The sequence below is a fragment of the Dicentrarchus labrax genome, unplaced genomic scaffold (genome assembly GCF_905237075.1).
Source record: "Dicentrarchus labrax unplaced genomic scaffold, dlabrax2021, whole genome shotgun sequence".
Lineage (NCBI taxonomy): Eukaryota > Metazoa > Chordata > Actinopteri > Moronidae > Dicentrarchus > Dicentrarchus labrax.
In genome coordinates this window covers 16,796,259-16,820,996 of record NW_026136711.1, presented here as the reverse complement: position 1 = coordinate 16,820,996, position 24,738 = coordinate 16,796,259, and the positions used below count along the sequence as shown (strand labels likewise).

Below are 24,738 nucleotides of genomic sequence, written 5' to 3'. Positions count from 1 at the left end.
TAAAATAACAATACATTTGACCACCAGTCTGACCTCAAGCTCCATTTTGTGTGTTTACAAGTTCAAGTATTTAAAAAGTACCAGTTTTGTAATTTACCCTCAGTGGTATTAAGCTATACAGATTCCTTTTTTATTTTTATGTGCCCAGGCCTTGAGAAATCTGCCTTACACGTCTTACGCTATCTCAGTACAATGATAGGGAATGGAATTTTGTTTGTGTGGCTCAAAGAATTGAAAAATGTTATTTCAAAAACTCAACAGCATTGTGTCTTTCCAGAAAACACATTTCTTAACATAGACCTCATTTATTTCAGAGTAACCTGGGGATTTTTTTCTGAAAAAACAATTTGCTGTAGAATTTTTTAATTGTGTTTTTTTTTTAATGTATTGAGTAGCACTAAGCAAAAATCTTTTCATCTCCATTGAGGCAACAGCAGAAAATTCAGTAGCAGGTGTCTCAAAAACCTTGGGAAAAAAACCCAAACTATCTGCATGGGTGGACACCACTTGTGAAAAAAATATGTTTTTTTTGGATTTTGGTGAACTGACCCTTTCTCTAGCACACCCACCAGCCCGTCCACCTGCACACACTTATATCCCACACACACAAACATGCTCAGGTCCCTGTCCCTCAGCAAGCATCTGCCAGCATTCCATTAACAGAGCCACCAGCGCTCTCTCCCACCCTCACCTGCTGTCAGTAAAAGATATATGCACACACACACACACACACACACACACACACACACACACACACACACACACACACACACACTGCTCTTGCCTCAGAGGAAAAGAAAAGTTAGATTCTCTCATGAAATGCCTTTTATTGTTTCCCCAGAAGGCATGGGTTGTACGCCTTTGAAAACGCCCGCATTCACACACATACACACACAGACACACACAGACAGCGGGTACAATGCCTCGATGGCGTTTTTGTGTACCCGCTCTGGGTTGCTGAAATAAAAGCATTAGAACTTTTCCCTTAAAAACTACGCGCTTCTGTGCGTTAATTTCTAGAACAGGATAAGGCAGAAAGACGAGATTGAGCTTGTCATTAGGAGTTCACAGCCTGCATGCTTGTATGAAGGTTTGTTTTGTTTTGTGTTCACTTCCTTGTGTGGGTTCTGCACGCATACGTGTGTGTGTGTGTCTCTGTGTCTCCTCTCTCCCACGCTCAAGCTCCTAACGATGGCAAATGTGCCTGTGTGTTTGCGAGGCGTTGTTTCTCAAAAACAACAACACATCCAGGAACGGCTCGTTTTGTCGGGGTTTTGTGGAAGGAACACGCTCTAATTAGAGGGGCCCTATGAAGGTGCATCAAACAGATCTTTGTCAAAGACCAACCTGCTCATGGCTCTCACACGGCGCACACATGCCACCTCTGATTATTGGAGAAATGTCTGTGTTATTTAACTATATCGCGGCATATTAACAGCCTTGTCAGTTTAGATTTGCTGCACGTCTGATCCTAATCCATGTGTACGCTCCCCGACACACATTAACATGTTTAAAAAAAGTGTCTGCTACAGGTGTTGCTTTGTGGCCACTTGGGCATGTTTGTGTGTGGGTGGTTCATGACCAAAAGCCCTTTTCACAAAGTACACATGCACACACACATGCACATAAACACACACAATTCACTTCTCTATCTCTGCGTGTGTTTACTTTAGTTTCCTGCCTTGTTTGTTCACTCAGATGGGAGCAGGCTTTTTGCTCAAACTGCCCAGGTCACTTTTGTTCAATCTGTGTGTTGTCTTGCCCCCCCCTCCTGCCTCTCAGGTGCCAGTGATGATGGTGGAATCAGCCTCTGAGACCATTCGAACGACGCCGTCCAACCAGAACGGAGTCAGCAGCCTCAGCAGCCAGTCAGATGGAGGGGGAGGTAGAGAGGGCGGGTCTAACGGAGACACCAACGGAGAGATCAGCCCTGTCGATTTACTACACCTGCAACAGCAACAGGTGTGTTAAAGTGTGCGTGCGTGCGTGCGTGCTTGCGTGCTTGCGTGCGTGCGTGCGTGCGTGCGTGCGTGCGTGTGTGTGTGATCGTTCTTGTTTTTGGGTGTGATTGACATTATAGATCTACCTGTATATACGTGCTTGTATGACTTGCTTTGCAACACCTCCCATTTGTGCAACTCATGCGCATATGTACGGTACATTGTCTAGAACAGCATGTACACACCAGGCCGTTACATAATGTGCAGATGTGACAACACGCAGTCGGCCAGACTCTGGTAATTGTCAGCCATGCATGTGTGAACGGTGAAAAGCTCTGACAAGTTGGCTCGTCGGTGCTTTAATTATCCACCGTTCATAATGTGCCAACTAATTCCACTGGGACAAAGTTCACCATAATAATTCATACACATGAGGTTCCCACTGATATATTATTACACGTTACTGGCTGAGAAAAAAAAATTACATACCTGCCGTCTAAGCTCTGGCTAGGTGAGAGTGAAGCCATTTTGTCCCATTGTCGGGTCAGACATATACTCTCACATTCTCACAATGGCATGCAAACACACACTCGATATAGGACTGGGATGCTCAGAGTGTGTGTGGGAGAGACATATTTTTTTTCAGTGATCCATGAAGTGGTGTTTGTGTGTGTTTGACACGTCAGCGTGCAGTGTCTCGAGTTATGCTATTTATCTTGCCTCCTGAGCGTCAGTTCCCCCTCCATACACACACTTTCATCGCTCCATATACACACAGACACAGACACAGACACACACACACACACACACACACACACACACACACACACACACACACACACACACACACACACTGGCCACTGTGTCAAATGGAATTTCCAAACTTCCCGGAACTTCTTGGAAGAAATTCTACATTTTTATTTCCCATTCCCCTAAAAAATCCACATAGTTCTTTTCTGATTACTCTCACATAGTACACACACACACACACACACACACACACACACACACACACACACACACACACACACACACACACACACACAGCATTTGAAAATGTTTTTTCATCCAGATAGATTATATTAGATTAGTCATTTGTCCATAACCGCACACATGAATGTCCGCTGAGTGCTGTCATCTAATGATGGAAATTCATTCACTGATTCATGTTTTTTAGTCAGTGATGTGGCATTTGCTTCAACTGATGAAGAGATTGGAAGAGAAGAAATTCTCCTGTTTATGTACTGGCTGTATAAGCATGTAGTAATATATATATCTCCAGCTCTCGTTCTGTGTGTTCGTTCGTGTGTGTTTGCATGAGTGTGTTGTGTCTGCTCCATCACAGAGAGTCAGTGTGGGTTCTGGGCTCTCCGACACCAGCTGAGTTTGTAGTTGAGGAAACCCAGGGGAAAAAAATCAGGGTTTCCTCCCTGCTGCTAAAATTATTCCCCCTAATTATAATGATGGAGCCGTAGGTGAATGAAGAACACTCAAGGCCCTTCACTCCTGTCCTGCTCTCCCTCCTCCTTTCTCTGACTGCATCCTCACCCTGCTTCCTCAGCAACCTTCATCCGAGAACACACACACACACACACACACACAGCCATGCACAAATGCACACACATAAACACCAAACCTGTAGCTCATACAAAGCAGGTCTTTATTCTCTCGGACGTGTCTCTGCTCTCTATGTTTTTGCACCTGTGTGTGTGTATACGTGTGTATGTGTGTGCGCACGCTGGTATTTCCTCTCTTGAGCGGGTTACCAACCACAAACATACCTTCCTCTCTCTTTCCATCTTTTTCTCTTCCTCTCCCTCCCTGTACTTCTTTTTCCTTCTATCCACTGTGGACCATGAAAGACAAGCACAACCTTTCCTCCAGATCCCAACCTTCGCCTCATAAAAAACTGTTACATCCATATATGTAGCAGTAAATACACAGCCATTTATTGTAGCAATTCTCTAGCTAGAGCTTTCTGTTAAGTTCAATGTGTGAGTTGTCATGAGGCGGAGGTGTGTCCTTCCTGTCCTATGGACATTTTTCTCTAACTCTGGCACTGTTGGGCTTTGTGCCACTACATCCCTTTGCTAGTTTATGGCTGTTTTACTGTACAGTTGAGTGGTAAGTAAGCATATGATAAAGCATATGAGTGATTCATGTTTTTTTGGTCAGTTTTCTGGATATATTTCCTCTGCAGTTACACAAACAGTATATTGTAGTATATTATAGATGACTCCAGTGTAGAATTGTCAATAAGAAGTTTATTAATTCAACAATCTTCCAAAATCAACAATCTTCCAAATATCTTCTTCAGAAACTTGGATTTTCTCCTTATTTTACATTTCCACGTTGGAAGTAAGGTAGTTGCTCTGTGTGTGTGTGTGTGTGTGTGTGTGTGTGTGTGTGTGTGTGTGTGTGTGTGTGTGTGTGTGTGTGTCCCTGTCATCTCTACTCAATAAAACCAGATTGATTGCCGTCACACACCTCTCTACTCCACCCTCTCAACCCACTGGATAGGATGGAAGTTCCGTGCCAGTGAGCACTGTAGGGTGGCTGTTCTGATATCAAAGCTGATTTTTCTTTATCCGTCTCTTTCTTTTCTCACTTTTCTTATCCATTAACACAATTTCAATAATACATATATTGTATATTACATATACATTTAATTAGCTTAAATTCAACGACTTAAAAAAGTTTCAAAATATGAGAGTGGAATTGATTGTGTTGTGTGTCCACTCAATTAATAGAGACCATGCTTTATAACAGAACATGGAAAAATCTTTTATCACATCCTCATAAAAACAAATAGTTTACTTCCTGTTTCTCATTTCAATTTCAACTATTTCAATCAGAGATTGACCAGTTTTGTAAAATGGTATTCATACATTCCCTTTTCTGTAACTTTCTCTGTCCATAAGATCTCTTGCTTTTTTTTTTTTTTAAATCAAGCTTTGGTGTAGAAGTGCACAGAGATCATAGAGGCTATTTTTTTAGCTTGTGCCCACCACTTATAAAATCAATGTTGACTGATACAGACAGCCCCTATACTGACACTGGTTACCTGACAACATTGTATAAGAAACTGCTCTCATGTTTCAACCTGAAAGTCTTGGATAAACTTCCTCCTCCTCCTCCTCCTCCTCCTCCTCCTCTTCCTCCTCTTCCTCCTCTTCCTCCTCTTGTTTCTTTCTCCTCCACGCTTGAGTCTCTCACCTGAAGGTGTAGTGCAGACTAGTGTTGGTGCTTAAACACCAGTGCCAGTGCGCATTGGAGCAGAAAAGACACACACACACACACACACACACAGAACTCCTGACAGCACGGTGTTGTCAGAACACAAAGCCGTCTTTTCCTTGGGCCCCTTGGGAACCTGAGAGAAATCACAGCCATCTCAAGCCGTCAAACCCACTGGCCTCTCTCAGTCTTCTGTCTCTCTCTCAGTGTGTCCATCTTTCTCTGACTCTGTCCTTCCCTCTCTCCATTTTTTTGTTTTTCTCATAGATAGATAGATAGATAGATAGATAGATAGATAGATAGATAGATAGATAGATAGATAGATAGATAAAATAGGGTGACAGGTAGATGATGAACAGTGAATGGAGATGAGCGATTGGGAAGATAGGACATACAGTCAGAGAGAACTGAGGTAATAGGAGGGGCAAAGAGGGAGCACATTGGGGGTAGGGGTGGCGGGGGGCATTGGTGGGGTGGAGAGGAGGAACAGAGGGATGAGGGAGGGGTGTAACGCTGAGACGTGTCAGAAAAGGGCGCCTGGGCCTCCCTGTGGAATGTGGCCTGTCTGCCTCCCCAGAAAGAACAGAGCAGGAGAGAGGGAAGAGAGAGGGAAGAAAGGGAAGAGGGGGCGAAGACCAGTTCTGCCCCATCATTGAGGGGAGAGAAGAGGGAGGGAGGAGAGGGAGGGAAAACAAAGCAGGAGTTATAGGGCGAGAGGAAGGAGAGGTGGAAAAGTGAGAGTGCAGTGGAGAGTGTATGGCACTTTGTTGAGGTGCCGGGCACGGGTGTAGACATGAAATGATGCATAGCAGAGGAGAAATGTAAGCAGGATAAATCCTAACAAACCTCAAAGTGTGTGTCTATGTGTGTGTGTGTGTGGCTGGGTGGAGGGTGCTCTGACGAGAACCAGGTGTCTTCAATTCTTTCCTTTTCTTTACGTCTCTCACCCCCCCTTTTTTTTTCTTTTTGCAGATGTGAGTCTGCACTGAGAGCACGGTCTCTCCCCCTCTCCCCTCTGTTCTCACCCGTTTCTGTCTCGTCCTCTTCGCTTTTCCCTCACCATCAATTAATCGCCTCTGGTGTTCTAGCATGCTACAGTGGTCGTGGCTGGTGATGACATGAAGAGGAGAGGGGAAAGTAGGCGGGAGAAGAAAGAGAGAGAGATGGTGACAAAAAGGTGCCGTTTCCTCTTAGGAGTGCCACTCATCGGTCGGCTTAGCCAGCCAGGGAGGTTTTTTTTCCTCTTTCTCTCTGTCCTTTTCTCTATCTATTGCCCTTAACTTGCTCTTACGTGCAAATAGAAAGTGAGAGGCAGATTGTAGCGGTCTCCCTTCCCCATGGGTTTAAAAGGAACATTGGTTGAGAAAAAGGCAGTTTTAGAAATTGGTTTGGAGCTTCGATCCCCACTCCCATTTGTCATAATCTATTTTTTCCTCAGTGCTTCCCTCTTTTTTTTGCTCTCTCAAATGCACACACAATCTTTGTTTCTTTCCCTCTCTCATATACACGCAGGCAGTTACACACATGCACAGAGCTGATGTGAGTTAATGAAGGGTGTAATTAAGGAGCCACAGTGATGACTGGAGATCAGGGGGAACCGATACAGATCTCAGATATACACAAACACTGATGAAAGATAGCTGTTTTGTGTGTATGCACGTGTGCAAGAGTGCGCATTTGGGTTTGATGCCAGGAGTGTTTTTGTGGACAGATGTGTGAGATTGTTGCGTGTGTTAACAGACAATGAGAGACGCTGGATGATTCAGATAATGTATGGCTTCCTGTTAGATTGGCTAGACCCAGAAATCACGCCCTGTATGGATGGAGGTGGGGAGGTTTTGAGACACATGTGATTCCACAGCTTCAGCTGCTAGGCCTTTGCTAAATTATGGGTGGTGAATGTTGGTCACTGGGACAGTTATGTCCTGTTTGACCTCCAGGTCTTCAATAGAGTTCACTTTCAGGCCAGGAGTCCAGAGGAGATGGAGGTGACGGGGTGACTAGAGAAGAGGAGGAGGAGGTGAAGAAAAAAGACATTTTCAGACCCATTTTCTTGTTGGTTAGCGCAGTGGGATGTAATGTAATTACATTATGCTCGTAGTTTGTGCATCTGCATGACAGGTTGTATCCCATGTGTCTGTGTGTGTCATTTTCCTGTCTGTCTGTCTGCAAGAGTAACCCGTGTGTGTGTGTGTGTGTGTGTGTGTGTGTGTGTGTGTGTGTGTGTGTGTGTGTGTGTGTGTGTGTGTGTGTGTGTGTGTGTGTGTGTGTGTGTGTGTGTCCGTTCGTCGTGTGTGCGGGCCAGTAAATCAGTCCCAGGCCTCTCTCTGAGTGCTGTCACCTCCTAAAAGCTTTCCCTTGGTCTGGGCCAGGCCTTCCTCTTTATGTTTGAGGTCAGCATAGTTCACAGGTCACCAGAGGTCATGCTGAGACAGAGGAGGGGCAAGTTGGGTTGCCTAGCATCGCCGAACACCCACTGCTGTTACAGCAGCGATACAAAGAGACCTATAGAACACAACTTCCTCTAGGAGTCTTAAAAGCACCAGCAGCTCCCTTTATCTTTCTTCTGTGACTTTTCCTCCCCTATTTTCTTGCGCTGACGATCTCTCTATATATTTATCAGCTTGTATTGATTGATACAGACTATTACATGGTACTACATGCTGAATATTTACATTTGAAGCATCCATTCATTCTCTAAACTTCTCATAATGTTCAGGGTTGTGGGGGATTTGAGACATGTATTCACTTTATCACATACACTTTTGCATTCCTGCACTCCAGACATGTAAAAACACACACATAATGCCACAAACACAACTGCAAATCTAATGGTGAGTAATGTATTTCACATGACTCCCCTTCCTCATATTTCTCATTCAGTGATTTTTTCACACATTGAGACCCAATTCTGAGATGCTGAGATGTTGTATTTATGAGCGGCCATAAAATTTCTTTACTGCTTTTTCCAGCCAGGCCATTGACTGTTGGAGAAGAGTTGGAGAGCAGATTTTTGTTCTCACTATTGATGTCCTTTCAGTTCCTTTCATTTTGTATTTCTCTGCTCTATGACCTCCTGTTACACTTTGATTCTGTAATTACACAGTAATGTTCTTGAGGCACAGCTGCGGTTTGACAAGTTTCTGAAATCATAGCTAATAGATGCATCATAATTTTCACAGTGACTTGATTGGAATTGTAAAGTCTACTTAATGATAAAGTTTATTGTCTAAGGCGCTCCAGACAAGCAAGCTACAAGGCTCCGTGTCTTGTGGATAAAGAGTAGACGGCCAGTAGACAAGGTCCACCAGGCCAGCTCAGCCAGCATGGATGGAGTCATGGTTGGTTGGTCCAACCAGCCAAGAGGCTCAGAGACAAGAATAGACAAGATACCAACAGAAGAAGGATGTGTGTGTGTGTGTGTGTGTGTGTGTGTGTGTGTGTGTGTGTGTGTGTGTGTGTGTGTGTGTGTGTGTGTGTCCTGTCTCTGTTGTGGAAACTGAGTAATACACACATCCCTGGGCACCTGAAGGGGTTAGGTTGGGTTTGGTTGCCATGGGAGTGTTTGGAAGCACTTACACTGAGTAGGCCTAGCTGCGCTGTCAGGTAAATAACACACACATGTACACACACACGAGCAGGGAAGGAAACTCTTCAAGGAGAAGTTTTGGTTTTCTGAGGGTGAAAAAGTCGATTGTTGATTCTCGCTCTTCAGAAGGTATCGCCATGGTGACTGAGGCCTGAGAGGTCGTAGGTCAATAAGCAAAGCTGCATGACCTGCATACTACTCCTGGTCAGTGACACTGTGGTGTGAGTGAGTGAGTGTGTGTGTGTGTGTGTGTGTGTGTGTGTGTGTGTGTGTGTGTGTGTGTGTGTGTCTGTTCACATTGGTCACAATCTACTGCCTTCTATATCAAAAAGCAGCAGCAGTGATTGGTTTTAATTGACGTGCGCTCAAATGCAGTGTTTCATTGAGTTCATTAGGGGTAAGGCACTCAAAAAAGAGCACATTAGTGTACAACCCCCACCCACACAGGTCAGAAAATCATATCTTGGTCCTAGTCTCCTTTTTTTTTCTTAGAGTCCTTACTCATTCATTCCCCCTCTTCAGACTCACAGAAAGAGATGGACACAGAGAGGGGAACGAGAGAAAATGAAGAGTAAAGACAAAATGTGCAATGCTTACAGGGCTGCTAGGCGAGTAGTTACCCTGGAAACAGTCGACAGCCCGGGGTTCACACAATGAACACACACGTACACACCACGCACACAATAGCTGCAGAGGCCTAAAGTGTTGCTAATTAGCTAGTCTGTGCTGGTTCTTTGTGTGAGCCATTTTAAAGGAGAGATTAGAGTCAACAGGGAGGAGGAGAGGAATGTAGCTCTTCTCTTTCTCTTTGCTTTTTTCTTGAGCTCTGGGACAGTGTGTGACGGTCTTTTTTTTCACCTGACGGACAGAATCCATTTGTTTTCTCATCAGTTAAGTTTTCCATCATTAAAAAACATATGAAAAGATTTATGTATATTGAAACTTCATTTGAGATTAAGTAAGATAGCACTTTGAGGACTTGTTTATACTGTTATTTAATAATATGGGCATTAATTGTTGTCACCCAACTTTCATTGATTTATAATTAATATCAGACATGTTAACCCCCATTTTAACTCTATTATCCGAACAAATTACTGGAAGTTAAAACAAAGATGTAAAGCGTGTGCTAGACTAGGTTTGGTACAGTAGGTCAAAGCTGAACTAGACTGTAGTGAAGCACACTTTTCTTAACATAAAAAGGTTTTGGTCGTAACATTTAGTTCACTTTTGTTTGTTCTTCCAAATGTTGCTTGTCTAATGTCTAATGAAATTAGTTATAACAGCTGTCTAGCAGAGTCAGTTCCCAAATCTCTGAACAAAATTCTTGATGAGAAAAATGTAATTAAATCAACAAAAATAAGACCTTGTCAAAAAAAGTTTTAAAAGAGTAGAAAATTGTACTGGGCTGTGAGTTACTTTAAATCAAAAAATGTGCCCGTTCACATCTGTTTGGTTTGACCCTCTTACTAAATCACATAGTCAAGCGCACGCACACACTTCCCTGTTTCCCCTTTTTGAAACACACCACACCCCTGGTTCTCATTTAGGGAAGTTAAAGATTTTTTGCTTGTTTAGAAGTTTAACTTCTTGTACAGCAGCCAGCCTTTGTTGTGCCTGCCCACTTCCGGTGTTTGTGTGTGTGTGTGTGTGTGTGTGTGTGTGTGTGTGTGTGTGTGTGTGTGTGTGTGTGTGTGTGTGTGTGTGTGTGTGTGAGTGTTAGTGTGTGTGTGTGTGTGTGTGTGTGTGTGTGTGTGTGTGTGGTAAGGGTGGGTGTGAGGGTGTGTCCATCTCCATCTCCACAGCCACAACCAGGTGTAAAAACCCTCTGAACCAAAGACATGAAAGAGTTTTATTTCCATCGAAGCGGGCAGGCAGGCTAATACTTTTACAGGCCACTGCCTAGGAACGTGTTTTTCTGTTTAACCAATAGGCGTCTGTGTGTGTACATTTGTCTTTATGTGCATGTGTGTCTGTGTATGCATGTGCACATGGCAGACAGTCTCTGTTTGTGTATGTATGTGTTTTCCCTCTGTCTCCTGAGCTGAGTCTTGGCAGTGTCTTGCATGTGTTATTAGTTTGATTTTTTTTTTTGGGGGGGATATTAATAATAACAGTTAAACGGTTTCCATATGTGAAGCCTGGTTGCCAGGCTAGTGCTATCCTCATCATGGGCTGGCCTCGCAACAGTCTCCCCTCTCAGGAGTTGCTCTTGTTGGGCAGGAGAAGCAGCTTAAACTCTGGAGGTCACCTAGCTAAGACCTAACACCTAAGTGGCCTCATCTCCCCACGAGCATGACCAAATTACTTAACTGTCCTACCTAAGATGAGGGCTAAATATTACAAGGTACACTGTGTGTGTGTGTGTGTGTGTGTGTGTGTGTGTGTGTGTGTGTGTGTGTGTGTGTGTGTGTGTGTGTGTTTTCCGCTGTGGGCTGGGTCTGTCTGGAGTGAGACCTTCCTCTCTTGCCAAACGAGCTGTGTTGAAAACCGCAGGGAAACTGCATATGTGTATATAATGTATGATGTGTATTTGTGTGTGTGTGTGTGTGTGTGTGTGTGTGTGTGTGTGTGTGTGTGTGTGTGTGTGTAAGGAAACTGCTGTAGAGCTATTTGCCATCAATTAGCGGCCTGGACTGAGATGAGGCCAACAATACAGAGGGAGCTGCTTTTATATTCTCAGGAAGGGAGTTCCTCTCTCTTTCTGTCCCTGCTCACCTCATCATTATCTTTAATTGTCTATCTCTCGATGCCCTTTTCCCTTCACTTAACAGAGAAAAGCTGACAACATCTCCTTAGGAAGCAGTAGATTTTTTTTTTTACTGTGTGTGTGTGTGTTTAAGATGTGTGTATATGATGATGAATTGTGTCATGATATAAAGCAGTCCTGGGTATTCAGTCAGCTCCTTTTTATGACTGCGCGTATACCCCTGTGAATCAATAGAAACATTAGATGAGTTTAGGGACATAGTTGAAGGGGAGAGGTTTTCTCGTTTCACAAAACAGTTTTGAACTGAAGAGAACCATCTGGAAAACGGCAGGGTCCCCAGAGTTTAGAACAGGTCCCTTTTGTGAAAAATAGGATGTGAAAAAAAATCTAAAATCAGCCAGGGTTTTCAAACATTACGGCATATTTTGAAGTTCTTTTGGAGTTTGTGAGTTTTTATTGCGTTGGCTCTTGAATGCGGTCTTTCCTCTCTTTAATGGTCAGTCTGGGCCCAGAGAAGCTTGCTTCAGCCGTTTTAAAACCTCAGCTCTCGATCCGTGCCTTTATATTGCGGAAACATTACATTAAATAGCTGAACGGGATTGCGGCTGGCTGGTGTTTCTGAAGGTGTCCCAGATAGTTCCAGCTCGGCGGCGGCCTAAACAGATTGAGGTATTCAGTGCCGTTTGAGCTCACTTATATTGGTGGACGACTGGTTTGAAGTCTGCGTTGCTATGAGCGAAAACAAATGGCAGGAAAGCTGGTGAAAGGAGGCCGGAAAGACCTGATTAATACCAGAAAAAGAGAAGGAGTACGTGAGGAAGAGTCAGAGGAAAGGGGCGAAGTCTTGGCAGAGCATAGTTTATTTGTAACCCACCGTGAAATTGAGCGGCTTTAGCAGGCTTTGGCTCAGGCTGCCCCTTACCCCTATATGTTTACCCCCTGGATACCCCTGATCTGCCCTAAATATATATACCACTCCTTGTTCCCTTAGACCTCTGATCTATAATAAAACTGCATCTAACTTTAAAGAATCACAGTGTCTTGAAATTAATGTTTTTGTTTTTTGGGGGCGTTTTTCCCTTTTATTAAATAGGATAGCTGAAGATAGACAGGAAAGGGGGTAGAGAGAGAGGGGAAGACACGCACAAAGGGCCACAGGTCGGATTCAAACCCTTGGCCGCTGTAGCACGGACTCAGTCAGGGTGCCAGCTCTACCAGGTGAGCTATCCGGGCGGCCCAAAATATATGTATTTTTGGCGTATTACTTCTGACATGTTGTAATTACTATGAACAAATTAGGCCATTTAAGACCACATTTACTTATTGCTTACAGCAACAAGGAAACTTTTGCTACCTGCTCAGCAGACCTTCCCTCTTTCCGTGCTACAGAGCAACTTACCTTTTTGCCCTAACATAATCCTTCAAATTTCCCATTCAATTTAGCATCTTGTGGAAAACATGAGCATCAGTGAAATCAGCTGCTGTAATGTTTGGTTAGAATAAAAACTTCCAGACTTTGGCCTTGATGGTGTATGCTTAACAACCACAACAATCCAAGACTGTCAATCATCTCAAAAATGTACAGTAACCCAAAAAATTGTATAAAGTAGCAATGAAGATTGTTAAAATGCAACCAATCTATTATAATCATATCTTGAATATTGACATAATAATTCTAAATGCAGCTTTACCTTTAACTACCTATCCCAGTCCCACAGCTGCCGTCACGGTAGTGGGTCTTTGTTTGACAGTCGAGGGTCCCCTCATAAGGCCAACAGCTGCATTCACAAGGCTTGGTTTCCATTGGTCTGGACAATCTATTTTAGGCTTCTGTCTAACCCATATCTGCTCTGAGAATTTACTGTGGCGAATAAGGGTATGGGTAACAGATTTCTCGAGTGGAGAGGGGAGGGGGCAGGGCACAAGAAAGACAGAGTACTTGGAGAAATGCCAGCCAAACTTTTGTGAGTTATACATTATATGGAGAGGCAGAGTGAAGGAAAGAGACAGATCGGGTGATATAGATGGAGAGAAAGAAAGTAGGAGTGATCTGGGAAAGCAATCTGGTTTTTGTGGTGAGTGACAGTGATGCATTTGATTCGTGAGATTCCACCGCGGCTGTAACCAAGCCTTCACTCACATATGCCCTAAAGTCATACAGCAATCCCACTAACTGTCACCTCTTCAGTAATCCGACTTTGTGTACAGTGTGTGGGTGTAAATAGCTTCTGAACACACAGGTGAGCTGGCGCTACTCTAGTATCATCATCCTTTTAACAAATTTACATGCTTTGTAGATTGTGTTACATCTGTTCAGTCTTGTTTCATCGTCTTCTCTGAGCATCAAGAGAAAGAGAAGGGATCAAAGATGAGAGAGATTTAATGCCAGAAATACTAGTAAAGAGTAGCAAGTCAGGAAGAAGTCATTTAAAGTAGTAGGGGCTTTATTGGCATTTGGAGGTGTTTTCTGGTGCTAAAGTGAGGAGGCGCTGTGCAAATGGATACAAGGGATCACAGGGGTGACCCAGGAGGACGGCAGCATCGACGCAGCTTTAGCTCGGATTTCAGCTTCAATGACAGCCCGCCAGAAAGGAGATAGAGAGAAAGAGGGAAGTAGGTGTGGAAAAAGAAGATCTACGCTCCTCTTCTGAACCCGGTCTCTCTTACTGATCCAAAATCAGAAAGCGTGCAGGCCTGCAGAGAAGCAGCTGGGTGTGACGAGCTCTTTTCTACGTCTTCACCCTGTATCTATCTACCCATCTCGCCATCTCTTGCTCTCTCCTGGGGAAGAAAAGGGTTTAGGAATGGAGGAACGGTGCATCACAAGCCTCTCTTCCCATGCTGCTGAGCTAGTAAGGCGGAGAGGGGATACTTGTTTGGAGCTGGAGAGATCTGTTACGTCTGACACTGCTGAAACATCCGAAACTAGCCTAGTTTAGTTGTGTCGTGGACAGATGAAACAATGAGCTTCTCACCCACACTTGTACTTTTTTTTTGTACTCACTTTTCCTGGTATAAGAGCAAAGAAATCTGATACCACCTGCCTCCCCCTTGCCCTTCCTAACTCCCCTCCCGCCTCCTCCTCCTCCTCCCTCAAGGACAGCCCACTGTCTGCCCCGGGGGCTGTTTATCTACGGGGGGAGATGAGGAGGAGAGGGGGACCGGTTTGTTTCGTTTTGGCCGTCAACAATGGACCTCAGTCTGTGCTGACGGACTACTCCAACATATGGTACCCACCTGTCTCTCTCTCTCTCTCTCCTCTCTCTCCCTGCCTCCCCCTTCTCCTTTGCTAGGTCTCTCTGTTTAGATTACTTTGCTTATTCCTGCGTTCTCTCTCCCTGTCTCACCCAAACACACTGGGCGGATTAGAGGCCAGATTCATCACACACACAGACCTGTTTGCTTTAGCAACCTGAGCCAGGCACATGCGCGCACACACACACACACACACACACACACACACACACACACACACACACACACACAACACACAAATCTAACTAGGGAGGCCTGGCCTTGCAACCTGATGATTGTTACTTTTTTGTTCTTATCTAAGATTCAGTTCATAACTTGACATCTCATCCATGGTAGGTGGAGTATAATCTAGTATATGTGCATGTGCACACAGGCACACACACACGCTGCAAGATCATCATACACACGTAGCAAAATGATATTTCTATCCTTTTCGTCTAATGGATCTTCTAACTGCCTCATCAACCCTTCCTCCTTTCAAAGAAACATAGTTGTCAGCCATTTTTCGGAATCCTGTTAAAGAGAGAAAGTACCCTTTACTCTGTGTGTGTGTGTGTGTATGTGCGCGCGTGGTGTGTGTGGTGGGGGGTGGCGTGCATGTGTGTGTGTGACCCTGCTGAATTAAAAAATGCACTGTTATTAAAGGCTGTGTCAGAGGCGATGATTTACAGAGGGGAGCGATGACAAGTCAGAAGAACTCACACACTGAACTGACACACACACACTCACACACTCACACTGTGCTCTCAGGCCTCCAAGCTGAGCAGTGACCTCCTCACCCCTCCTTCCTCCTCCTCCTCCTCCCTCCCTCTCTCACTCTAATAAAACCTGTCTGACACCACTGAAGTGTGTATATGTGTGTGTGCATGTTTGTGTGTGTGTGTGCTCCGCGGCAGCACAAAGACTCTGTTGTTGGGCCTCCCTCTTAGGCCTCCCTCATATTTTCTTTAAAGGTGCAGTGCGCCCCCAAGAATGCCACAGGGGGAGCGGGGAGCTGGGGTTGGGGGAGTCTACGAGGAGTTGGTGTGTGGGTGGGTAGAGGAGGAGGGGGGACATGCTTTACAATGCTACAGCTCACCCAGGTCACAGAGAGAAAATGGCAAGGAGTGAGTGTGAAGAGGAGAAATGAAAGAGAAGGGTCAAAAAGAGGAGTGCTTCTTGACAATGTAGATATAAGAGAGTTTGGCTCTCTCTCTCTCTCTCTCTCTCTCTCTCTCTCTCTGTGTGTGTGTGTGTGTGTGTGTGTGTGTGTGTGTCTGTCTGTCTGTCTGTCTGTCTGTCTGTCTGCACCAAACCTGTGGTCCTCCTTCTCACTTCTTTCTTGTTATGTTGAAAGTTCAAGGTTTAATTTATTCATCCAAAAAATAGGTGGATTAAAATTTGGAGCAGTGAGCTAACATTACTTCAATATCTTGTAGACAATTTAATATGGGTTCATTAATACATAACACATATGAGACAAATAGAACAGATAAAAATGTAATAAACAATGTCAGGTTTACAAGTGAAAAAAAAGTCCTAAAGGAAGAAAATAAAGCATATGGTGAAGCTGAAGACTTCCTTAGCTGAGTCCATTATCTAATGGAACTCTTCTTAGTGTATTATATTGCTATAATGGCCACCCACTTTTTAACGTTTGCTTGTAGTCTGTTTAAGTTAGTTTCACCGCTAAGTTAACTGATATTGTAAAGTAAAATAGAAGCACTGTTGCTATGGTTACCTGCAAAATTTAGTATGCTATACGCACTAATTACAAATAGTGACTAAGTCTTATTGCTTGGCAATAATTCAATATTGTCACATATGGACTTTAATTAGAATCATATGTTATACTTTTATAACATTTTGTGGTTAAATTAATTTTTCCATGTAATATGATGTAATACATAACAGTTAAACACAATTTAATGCATTGAACATAACTTTTAGAAATAACTTTAAGTAATGTTCTATATACTTTCAACTTATGAAAGATACACATTCAGAATACTCTGAATTGCGATGTTAACGGTCACCAGCCAACAATTAATCGTTTTTTTTCTGGAGGTTATGGTGTAAACGTACATTTTAAAATAGCTTTAGCCTTACACTATCTAATTTCAACTGTAGCACACTTGAATAAACCTTGGAAGAGGACAGACTTAGTTTAAATATCCAGAGAATCACATGCTTTGTTAGTAGTTCTTGTCTCTCACATACACCCACATCCAGGAATACAGGCATCGGAGAGGAGACAGGCATCACCTCTGCTTGGTTGTAGCGTTTATGAAAGCCATAAATGGCTCTTTAATATAGTGGTAATCAGGGTGGTAATTTGGGTGGAATTGTCCCTTATTGTTGCCAGACATGCCTCCCCAACTCCTGCCAACACACACGCATTCGCACACACAGACAAACACACACACTCACTCTCGGGCAGACAGGGTGTTCAAGGAGTAATTCACACCACATGCCAACAAACTGGGCGGTTGTGTTTTTTTAGGGTTTTTTTTTGTATGTGTGTGTATGTCTGTGCCTGCTTTAATGCTGAGGTCAAACCAGTAAATGGGAGGGGGTTCCCAAGATTTTTGTTCAAGTGTTAAAATGTATGTGTGTGTGTAGGCACGTCTAAAGCCAAAGTGTGTGTGTGTGTGTGTGTGTGTGTGTGTGTGTGTGTGTGTGTGTGTGTGTGTGTGTGTGTGTGTGTGTGTTTTAATTGCGGTCTCAGCAAAAGTAGCAAGTGTGCTTGATACAGATGGTTTTCATCAGTCCGACTGCACAGAGAACTCTCTCTTTCTGTCTCCCTCTAATCTCCACACTCTGTTTTTGTAATTAGACATTACTTAATATACCAGAGCTTCTAATTTGACAATTCATTAAATATGTGACAATATACAGTAAGTGTATGCTGCACTGTTTCACAGCTTCACAATTTTCTGTAGTTGTGAAATGATGCAGTAGAACAGATTTCTGGTGCCGCATGGTTGAGTAAGAGCTTCCATGGTAAAGAACATCCCTCTTTCTGGCCGTTAATTTGTGGTGTCCACACACACACACACACACACACACACACACACACACACACACACACACACACACACATCACGCGCAAACACACACACACACAGACTTTCATAAATCAATATTTACTAAGGAACCTTTCCCCTTTGAGTCAGAGGAAGCAAATGTGCATCCTGCTGTCTCCCCTCTCTAACCCTCTGTCATGAGGTTGTGCTTGTGTGTGTGTGTGTGTGTGTGTGTGTGTGTGTGTGTGTGTGTGTGTGTGTGTTTGTGTGACTGCGCTTACAGTAAGTGCAAGGCGGCTCTTGTGTTTTGAGATGGGTGTTTTCTTGTTTTGTTTTAGGAGCAGTTCAGACATTCCAGCAAAAATGCCTGTCCCTCAGGGGCTGATTTGTCTTGATGATGGAGAGCCTGAGTCTTTAACACTACAACAGGCAACGCAGCAAAGAAAAGAGAGAAATGTAATGACACAAAGAAAGACATTTATACAGTTTTTAATACACAAGGCAGACAGTAATAGGGGAAACAGTGGGAGGAATGGCTGATGTTGTGGTGTCGGAAGGATGAATTGGCAACACTCACGAGCAGAGTGAAGAAGTGAAGACAGAGAGCTAGAGAGCGGTGGTATCACTGGTTTGAATGGACAACACCAGAGGGCAGAAAGGGGAGAAATGGGAAGAGGAGGAGGAATGAAGAGGTGGGTGGTGGTTAGTCACAGCTCTCCAGGGCCCAGCAGGGCAAACGGTTCCTTACATCACTCTGACACACACAAACACAGTGCAACTGACACACATGAAGATATGCTGACACACTTCTGCCTCAGAGGATGTGGAAAACCCACTTTGCACCTTCCTCAGAAAAGAGAGGGGGAGGAAGAGCAGGAGGAAAGGGGTGTGGAAGAGAGACTGAAACAGAGGGGAGGGCAGAGAAATACAAAGATTGGAAAGAGAGAGAAAGTTTTGAATGAGTTGAGATGAATTCAGTCACGTAGACACACACATAAACCTAGGTATACACATTTAACCATGCTGTATGTGTGCCAGGTGGACTTCTTAGGTTGAGGAAATCAGACCTGACAGCTTGGCAAAGGGATAGGGTACTGAGAGTGAGACTGAGTATATCTGTGCTTTTCTTGTGTCTAAATTGAAACTGTTTGAATGTATCGGTGTGTGGTGTTTGACACTGAACCTACCCACACGGTTTTTCTTTAAATTCTGAAGCGAGGTGTGACGTTGAAAGGTGTATTTATTTTGTGTGTTGTTGTTTCATACTGCATTGCAACATTTCACTGTATGACTGTGTATGCATGATGAACATCTGATCATCTCTATTTTTCCCTCGTAGGCGCTTCAGGCAGCCAGACAGTTCCTCCTCCAGCAGGCCTCTGGACTCAACTCCCCTGGCAGCAACGAGGTCAAACAGAGCCCTGTGCAGGTCAGAGCACACAATCTCTCACACACACACACACACACACACACACACACACACACACACACACACACACACACACACACACACACACTCACAGAGGCACAACCCAAGTGCTGCTTTGTCAGAATCTGTATAATATTAAGCGCCTGGCTGCTGCAGCTTCGCCTTCATCAACCTGCCACGTCAACTACACAGTGTGATATAGGCACATACTTTTCTCTCTCTCTTTCTGCGAGTGCATGTGTGTGTGATTGTTAGTGTGTGTGATTGTTAGTGTGTGTGTGTGTGTGTGTGTGTGTGTGTGTGTGTGTGTGTGTGTGTGTGTGTGTGTGAATGAGGTCTTTGTAGTGATTGGGGTACTGAGCTGTTTTCAGAGTTGAATTCCACAGTAAGCAGAGAGAGTGGGGTTAGCTGGAGTGCAGGATCCCCACTGAAAGACTCTCAAGGAGGACACACACACAGCCAGCAGACACACATTATTACTATCAGCACATGTTGATAAATATCACACATCATTACTGGCGTTTTTTTTGATGTGCGGAGTACATGTAGAAGTGTGATTTGTAGCTATGTCTCATATCAATAAAGTGGGGCCATGGGTCTACTAGAGCAGCAAGCAGCCTGGCTATTGCACTGCTCTTCTCATTAACGTGCCACATGATAAACAGACAGCTGGGCCATCACAGTATGGGAAATGAAGAAAGAGATGGAAGAGAGATATGTGAGTCAGAAGAAAGGATAAGGTCAGATTTCATTTGCAGTGTCTGAACTCAGCAAGGTGCTCATGGGAAAAATGGGAAACTTTTCTTAAAGGTGATAATACTGTGCAGGCATCTAGATAAAGAGCAATTATTTACAATTTTGTTTTAGGGTGACAACATTTACACATAAATGACACATAATATTGGGTCATGTTTTTCCAGGAAACTTTTTATAGTTTCAGCAGCGGCGAGGGGGTTTGTTTGGAATGGACAAAGGAAGAGCTGAGTCTTATGAGCAGTAGTTGCCTCCATGACAGAGCACATGAACAAAGAAAAAATCACATAGAACACAAACGTCACCAATAGACAGAAGAAAAAGATTTCAGCCATACAGTTTAATTGCTCTTACTGTTGCGCTTACTCTGGGAAGTGCGAAAATGGCACAGAATTAATGACTGTTTATTACCCAAAGATGTCAAAAATGAAATAACATTTTAAAAAAGGGATCTTGCGGATTACACTTTAATCAAAACCCAAATTGGAATCAGAATCACGTTATTTGCTTTGGATAGAAACTGGCAGTTGGAGAAATTACATTGTGACTTTTAAGGGGTAAGTGAATAAAATAAATGCTATTTTATATCGGATCTGCATTGATCAAATATTCTAAGCACTGAAATTGCATCTATAATGTAAATCAACACAAAATGGCGTACGTGTGCCCTGAATTGATATTAATATATGTGTTGCAGTAATTCAGCCGTACACTCAAACTCTGACTCCATAGTACAGTCTCCTCTGTCTCTGACTTGCCCTCATACACCTGTTTCAGAGCAACACACGTTTAAACTTTTAACATTTAAAGACGCACTCATCTTAAAAAAAGAGATGAAGAAGTAGATAGTGGGGAAATAAGAAAAAGTGTGCTAGTAGAGGGAAGTGAAACTGAAAGTTAACATGTGATGTAAATCTGTTGTTCAGCAATGAGGTGTAAGGAACTGCAATCGAGTCTCTGCGAACGCTGACAAGGGATTAACCTAGGACAGCATTTTCACATGAATGGGGTCAAATGCAGGTTGAATACACGTTCAGCTCACCTGCATCACACTCACAGCTCCTATATGAAAGGAGTATTACCTTTCCCTGCCTTCCCTCTCTCTCTGCCTTGAACACACTCACACATGCCAACCCCCCCCCCATCTCTGTCTTGTTTGTCTTGTTTGTTGGTGCCTGGCCTGGCTAGCCTCTCTGTACTCTCCAGGGCATCCACGCTACATCTCTGTTGTCTGAGCTGTCAGCTCACATGGCCCCACACACCCTGCCAACTCACACACACTTGGATTTACATTTGTGTGTGTGTGTGTGTGTGTATGTGTCTGTTTCTACTTTAATCCTCACAGTCAGAAACACAGGCACAAACATCAAAGCACAGCAAGTGTTGTTTGTGTACTTCTGTGTAGCAGCAGCACTGAAGTTGTTTACTAGACCGCACAACAAACTGACTACTAAGGTGATGTGTAGAACTCTCTTGATTACTTTAATTACCAGCATTATGATGAGTTCTAACTTGCAGCGACTGCATTCAGTTGCTGTAATTGAAGCAATCATCTGTCGGGGCCACAGAGAGTGACTGAGCGATGTGAGTGAGTGAAGTCAGACATTTAGTCTGGTCATTTCTAAAGGTGGCAGAAAGCAACTGTACAGTGACACAGTGGCTCACATCAGGCACAAAATGGCCGTCCTCAGGTTGGTTCCTGCTGGGCTGCTCTCACACATGCAAATGAGCCCCAGCCAATAATGAGATCTTTAGGAGCTCGATAATTAGATTTTTCCCTTCTCTCTGAGGGAGAACGACGGAGGGAGACAGGGAGAGAGAGCAGGAAGACTTCTATTCGTGTCTTGACTTCTCTGGAGAAGCCTTGGTCTACGCTGACATGCCCCCTCCTCCTACCCCCCACCCGTTCCCCATCATATTTCTCTTCCTTTCTTTATTTATAATAGAAGGGAGGATCTGAGCTGAGAGCAAAAGAAACTCAGAGATTATATCTGCTTTTTGATTGGTTGTTCAGAGATGGTCTGTGTTTGGCTGGCTGTGTGTGATGGTATCAGTCCAAAGTGTGTGTGTGTGTGTGTGTGTGTGTGTGTGTGTGTGTGTGTGTGTGTGTGTGTGTGTGTGTGTGTGTGTGTGTGTCACTGTCAAGTGTCACATTCAGGAGAAACTCGACAATAGCTCAAGTCTCTAGACAGGCAATTGCAGGAAAAATTGATTGTGTGCAACAAAATTGCAGCTACAGTTGCTGAAAAGGACAATAATCAGAACAGTGTGACTGATTATTTGGGAGTTTGATGATTCAAGATTTAAGAGGCGTTTTAATTTGATGTTAGAAACAAATTTTGCACAGATTGAAATAATACTTAATAATGTTAGTAGATAATGATAACACTTAAAATGACAAAATAATAGTAGTAGAATTTTCTACTCGAAATAGTAGAAAATTGCCATTTTTAATGGATATGTTACAAATGTAATGTTATGCTTATACTATAAATATACTTATACTTAAAACTATAGTATTATGTCTAATATATTAACTACATTTTTAAGGTTGTTTCCTTAAGACATTTTTGCGTATTAAAAACTAACTGGGGATTGGTAAAAAGGTTAGACATGCAAAATAATGCATAACTAGACAGGTTTGAATCATGTTCTGCCTTAGAAAGTTGGAAGTAGTAACTACTATAAGTTATGGTCTTATTCAGCAACTGTTCAGCTCCTAGGTGTGAATTAGTTGTGGGCATTGTGGAAAATAAGCATGAAAGCTCAGTCAGTCTTTCCCGAATAAGTGAAAATGCAATTTCTTTGTAAGAGATTACACTTGAAAGATATCCTAACCCTCTGCAGTATTTAGATAATTTCACACTAGGTGTGTGTTTGTAGTAGGTGTTGGACATAATTGGCCACAGTTACCTTAATTGGTAGTGGCACACGTGTGACTGAGTGAATTGGTGGGCACACAGTTGGCAGACAGAGTGGCAATTGGCGGATTACCCAGCATGATACGTAGCATGCCTCCATGACCTTCCACACGTTCTCTACAATGGACACACTTGGCGCACGCTCATACACTGGGTGGGCACAGGCAGACACATATACACCCACTTGGCAGACACACGCCTGGCACACTTAACACACTGGCACTTGGCATGCACACATACAGATTAACGCACGTGTTTGGCTGTGGCCCATTCGTATGTAATTGAATAGCGCGGTGTCCTGTTTTCATGTATTATTGAGGAGCTCGTTTAATTAGGAAAAAAATGAAAAGACTCATTAGAGATATGTTAATTAGCTTGCCTCTCTGCTCTCTGGAGAGGGCTGGCACCAGCACAGTGGGATGGAGAAAGAGAGGGAGCCACCAGAAAGACGAGAGGAAGAAACTGAGTCATGTCAGTCTTAAAGCAGAGATTTCATTTCAATGAAAATACTTTTAATCCATATTACAACCCTAATTCAGCAGTTTTCTATATGTTGCTAAATTGTTTTCTGACCTTCCCCAGCTGCCTTATTTGAGCCACTACAGATTTGTGAAAAACGACTAAACATAAGGATTCTGAGGCGGGGTTCAAAGTCTTTTAACTAATCAACAAAAGTATGTGGAAAGATGAGTGTTTAGTCCCCCAGAGTCTGCGGTACTGAAGCGGTTCCTTCTCTCGTTTTCTTTTATTTCCTTTCAAAGTGTTTTTCCCAAAGCACTCCTTTTGTCCACTCAATGAAAGTGCTTAGTTGGCAGTTTCTCTTATTTGATGTGGAGGGAATTGGGGCTGAGTGTACATGCACGTGTGTGTAGGTTAGTGTGTGTGTGTGTGTGTGTGTGTGTGGGGGGTAGTATGGGGTCTTGACAGTTTGTGAAGGGTGTACGGGAGGAGGTTGAGCAGCCAGTGGAATGGGTTTGGCTCTGGGCAGAGGGGTGGACAGACAGAGGGGAAGGATGGAAAGGAGAGGTTTGGGTCTGGCCACTGAAGTGTGAAACTCTTATTTTGTGATTTGAAACATGAGTGAAATCAGTAATGAAATATGGTCGATAACGGCCTCTCACACTTCCCAATGAAATGCCCCGAGTGTGTGTGTCTGTGTGTGTGTGTGTTTCTGGAAATGTGTTGTCATTTTTATTCTGAAGCACTGGGGCGTTAGATGGAGGGAAGGGGGGATGAGGGGAGAAGAAGGGAAGGAGAGAGCGGGGGGGTAAGAGAAGAGGAGGATTTTCCACTTGAACTTACTGGTTTTTCACTGTCCTCTCTGAAGTTTTTTTTTTTTTTTCATTTGTCTGGCCCCTGTCAGGAAGAGCGGAAGAGTGTTATGCGCGTCCACATGCATGGTGTGTGTGTATGAGTAGCCTATGTGTGGCTACGTGAGCATAAAACAAAGCCTATCTCGGTGATAGGACTGCTCCGAAGTCATATCATAGTCATATCATCACTGTCCAGTGAAAACCATACAGTATATCTCCAAAAGGCCAACTTTCCATGAATTCAGAAAACCAACCCTGTTTTTCAACTTTTTTTTTTTTACACAATTGTATGTTTTTTTAATGGTTTATTCAAATTGAAGAACCCATAAAGAATCACTTAATCCTTCAGTTTATCTGAAAAAAATCAAAAGCATTAAATCTGGCAGATTGCCGTTTTTACTTAACAGCGACCGTATACCATCAGCTACAGGTTATGCAGAATTATGTGCAACTCACCAAATAACTAATACAAACACTGCATTCTGTTAGTTCTATTGGAAGACAACACATACCTGCATTTGTGGCTTGCACAAAAATACCTGTGATGTGAAGACAATTAGTAACAGATAAAATCATACACACAAAC

At 43.4% G+C, this 24,738-nt stretch overlaps 1 protein-coding gene across 4 annotated transcripts in view; it reads left to right on the top strand.

The window, feature by feature from the left end:
* The window catches only part of foxp4 (forkhead box P4), a 93,740-nt gene that overhangs the window by 32,178 nt on the left and 36,824 nt on the right, over positions 1-24,738 (top strand). For all 4 annotated transcript variants that reach the window (XM_051413870.1, XM_051413869.1, XM_051413868.1 and 1 more), the window contains 2 exons: positions 1,783-1,962; positions 19,076-19,165. In XM_051413870.1, coding sequence (XP_051269830.1) covers positions 1,792-1,962; positions 19,076-19,165 — 261 coding nt within the window. In that variant the 5' untranslated portion in view covers positions 1,783-1,791. Of the gene's footprint in view, positions 1-1,782; positions 1,963-19,075; positions 19,166-24,738 lie in introns of those variants that run through there.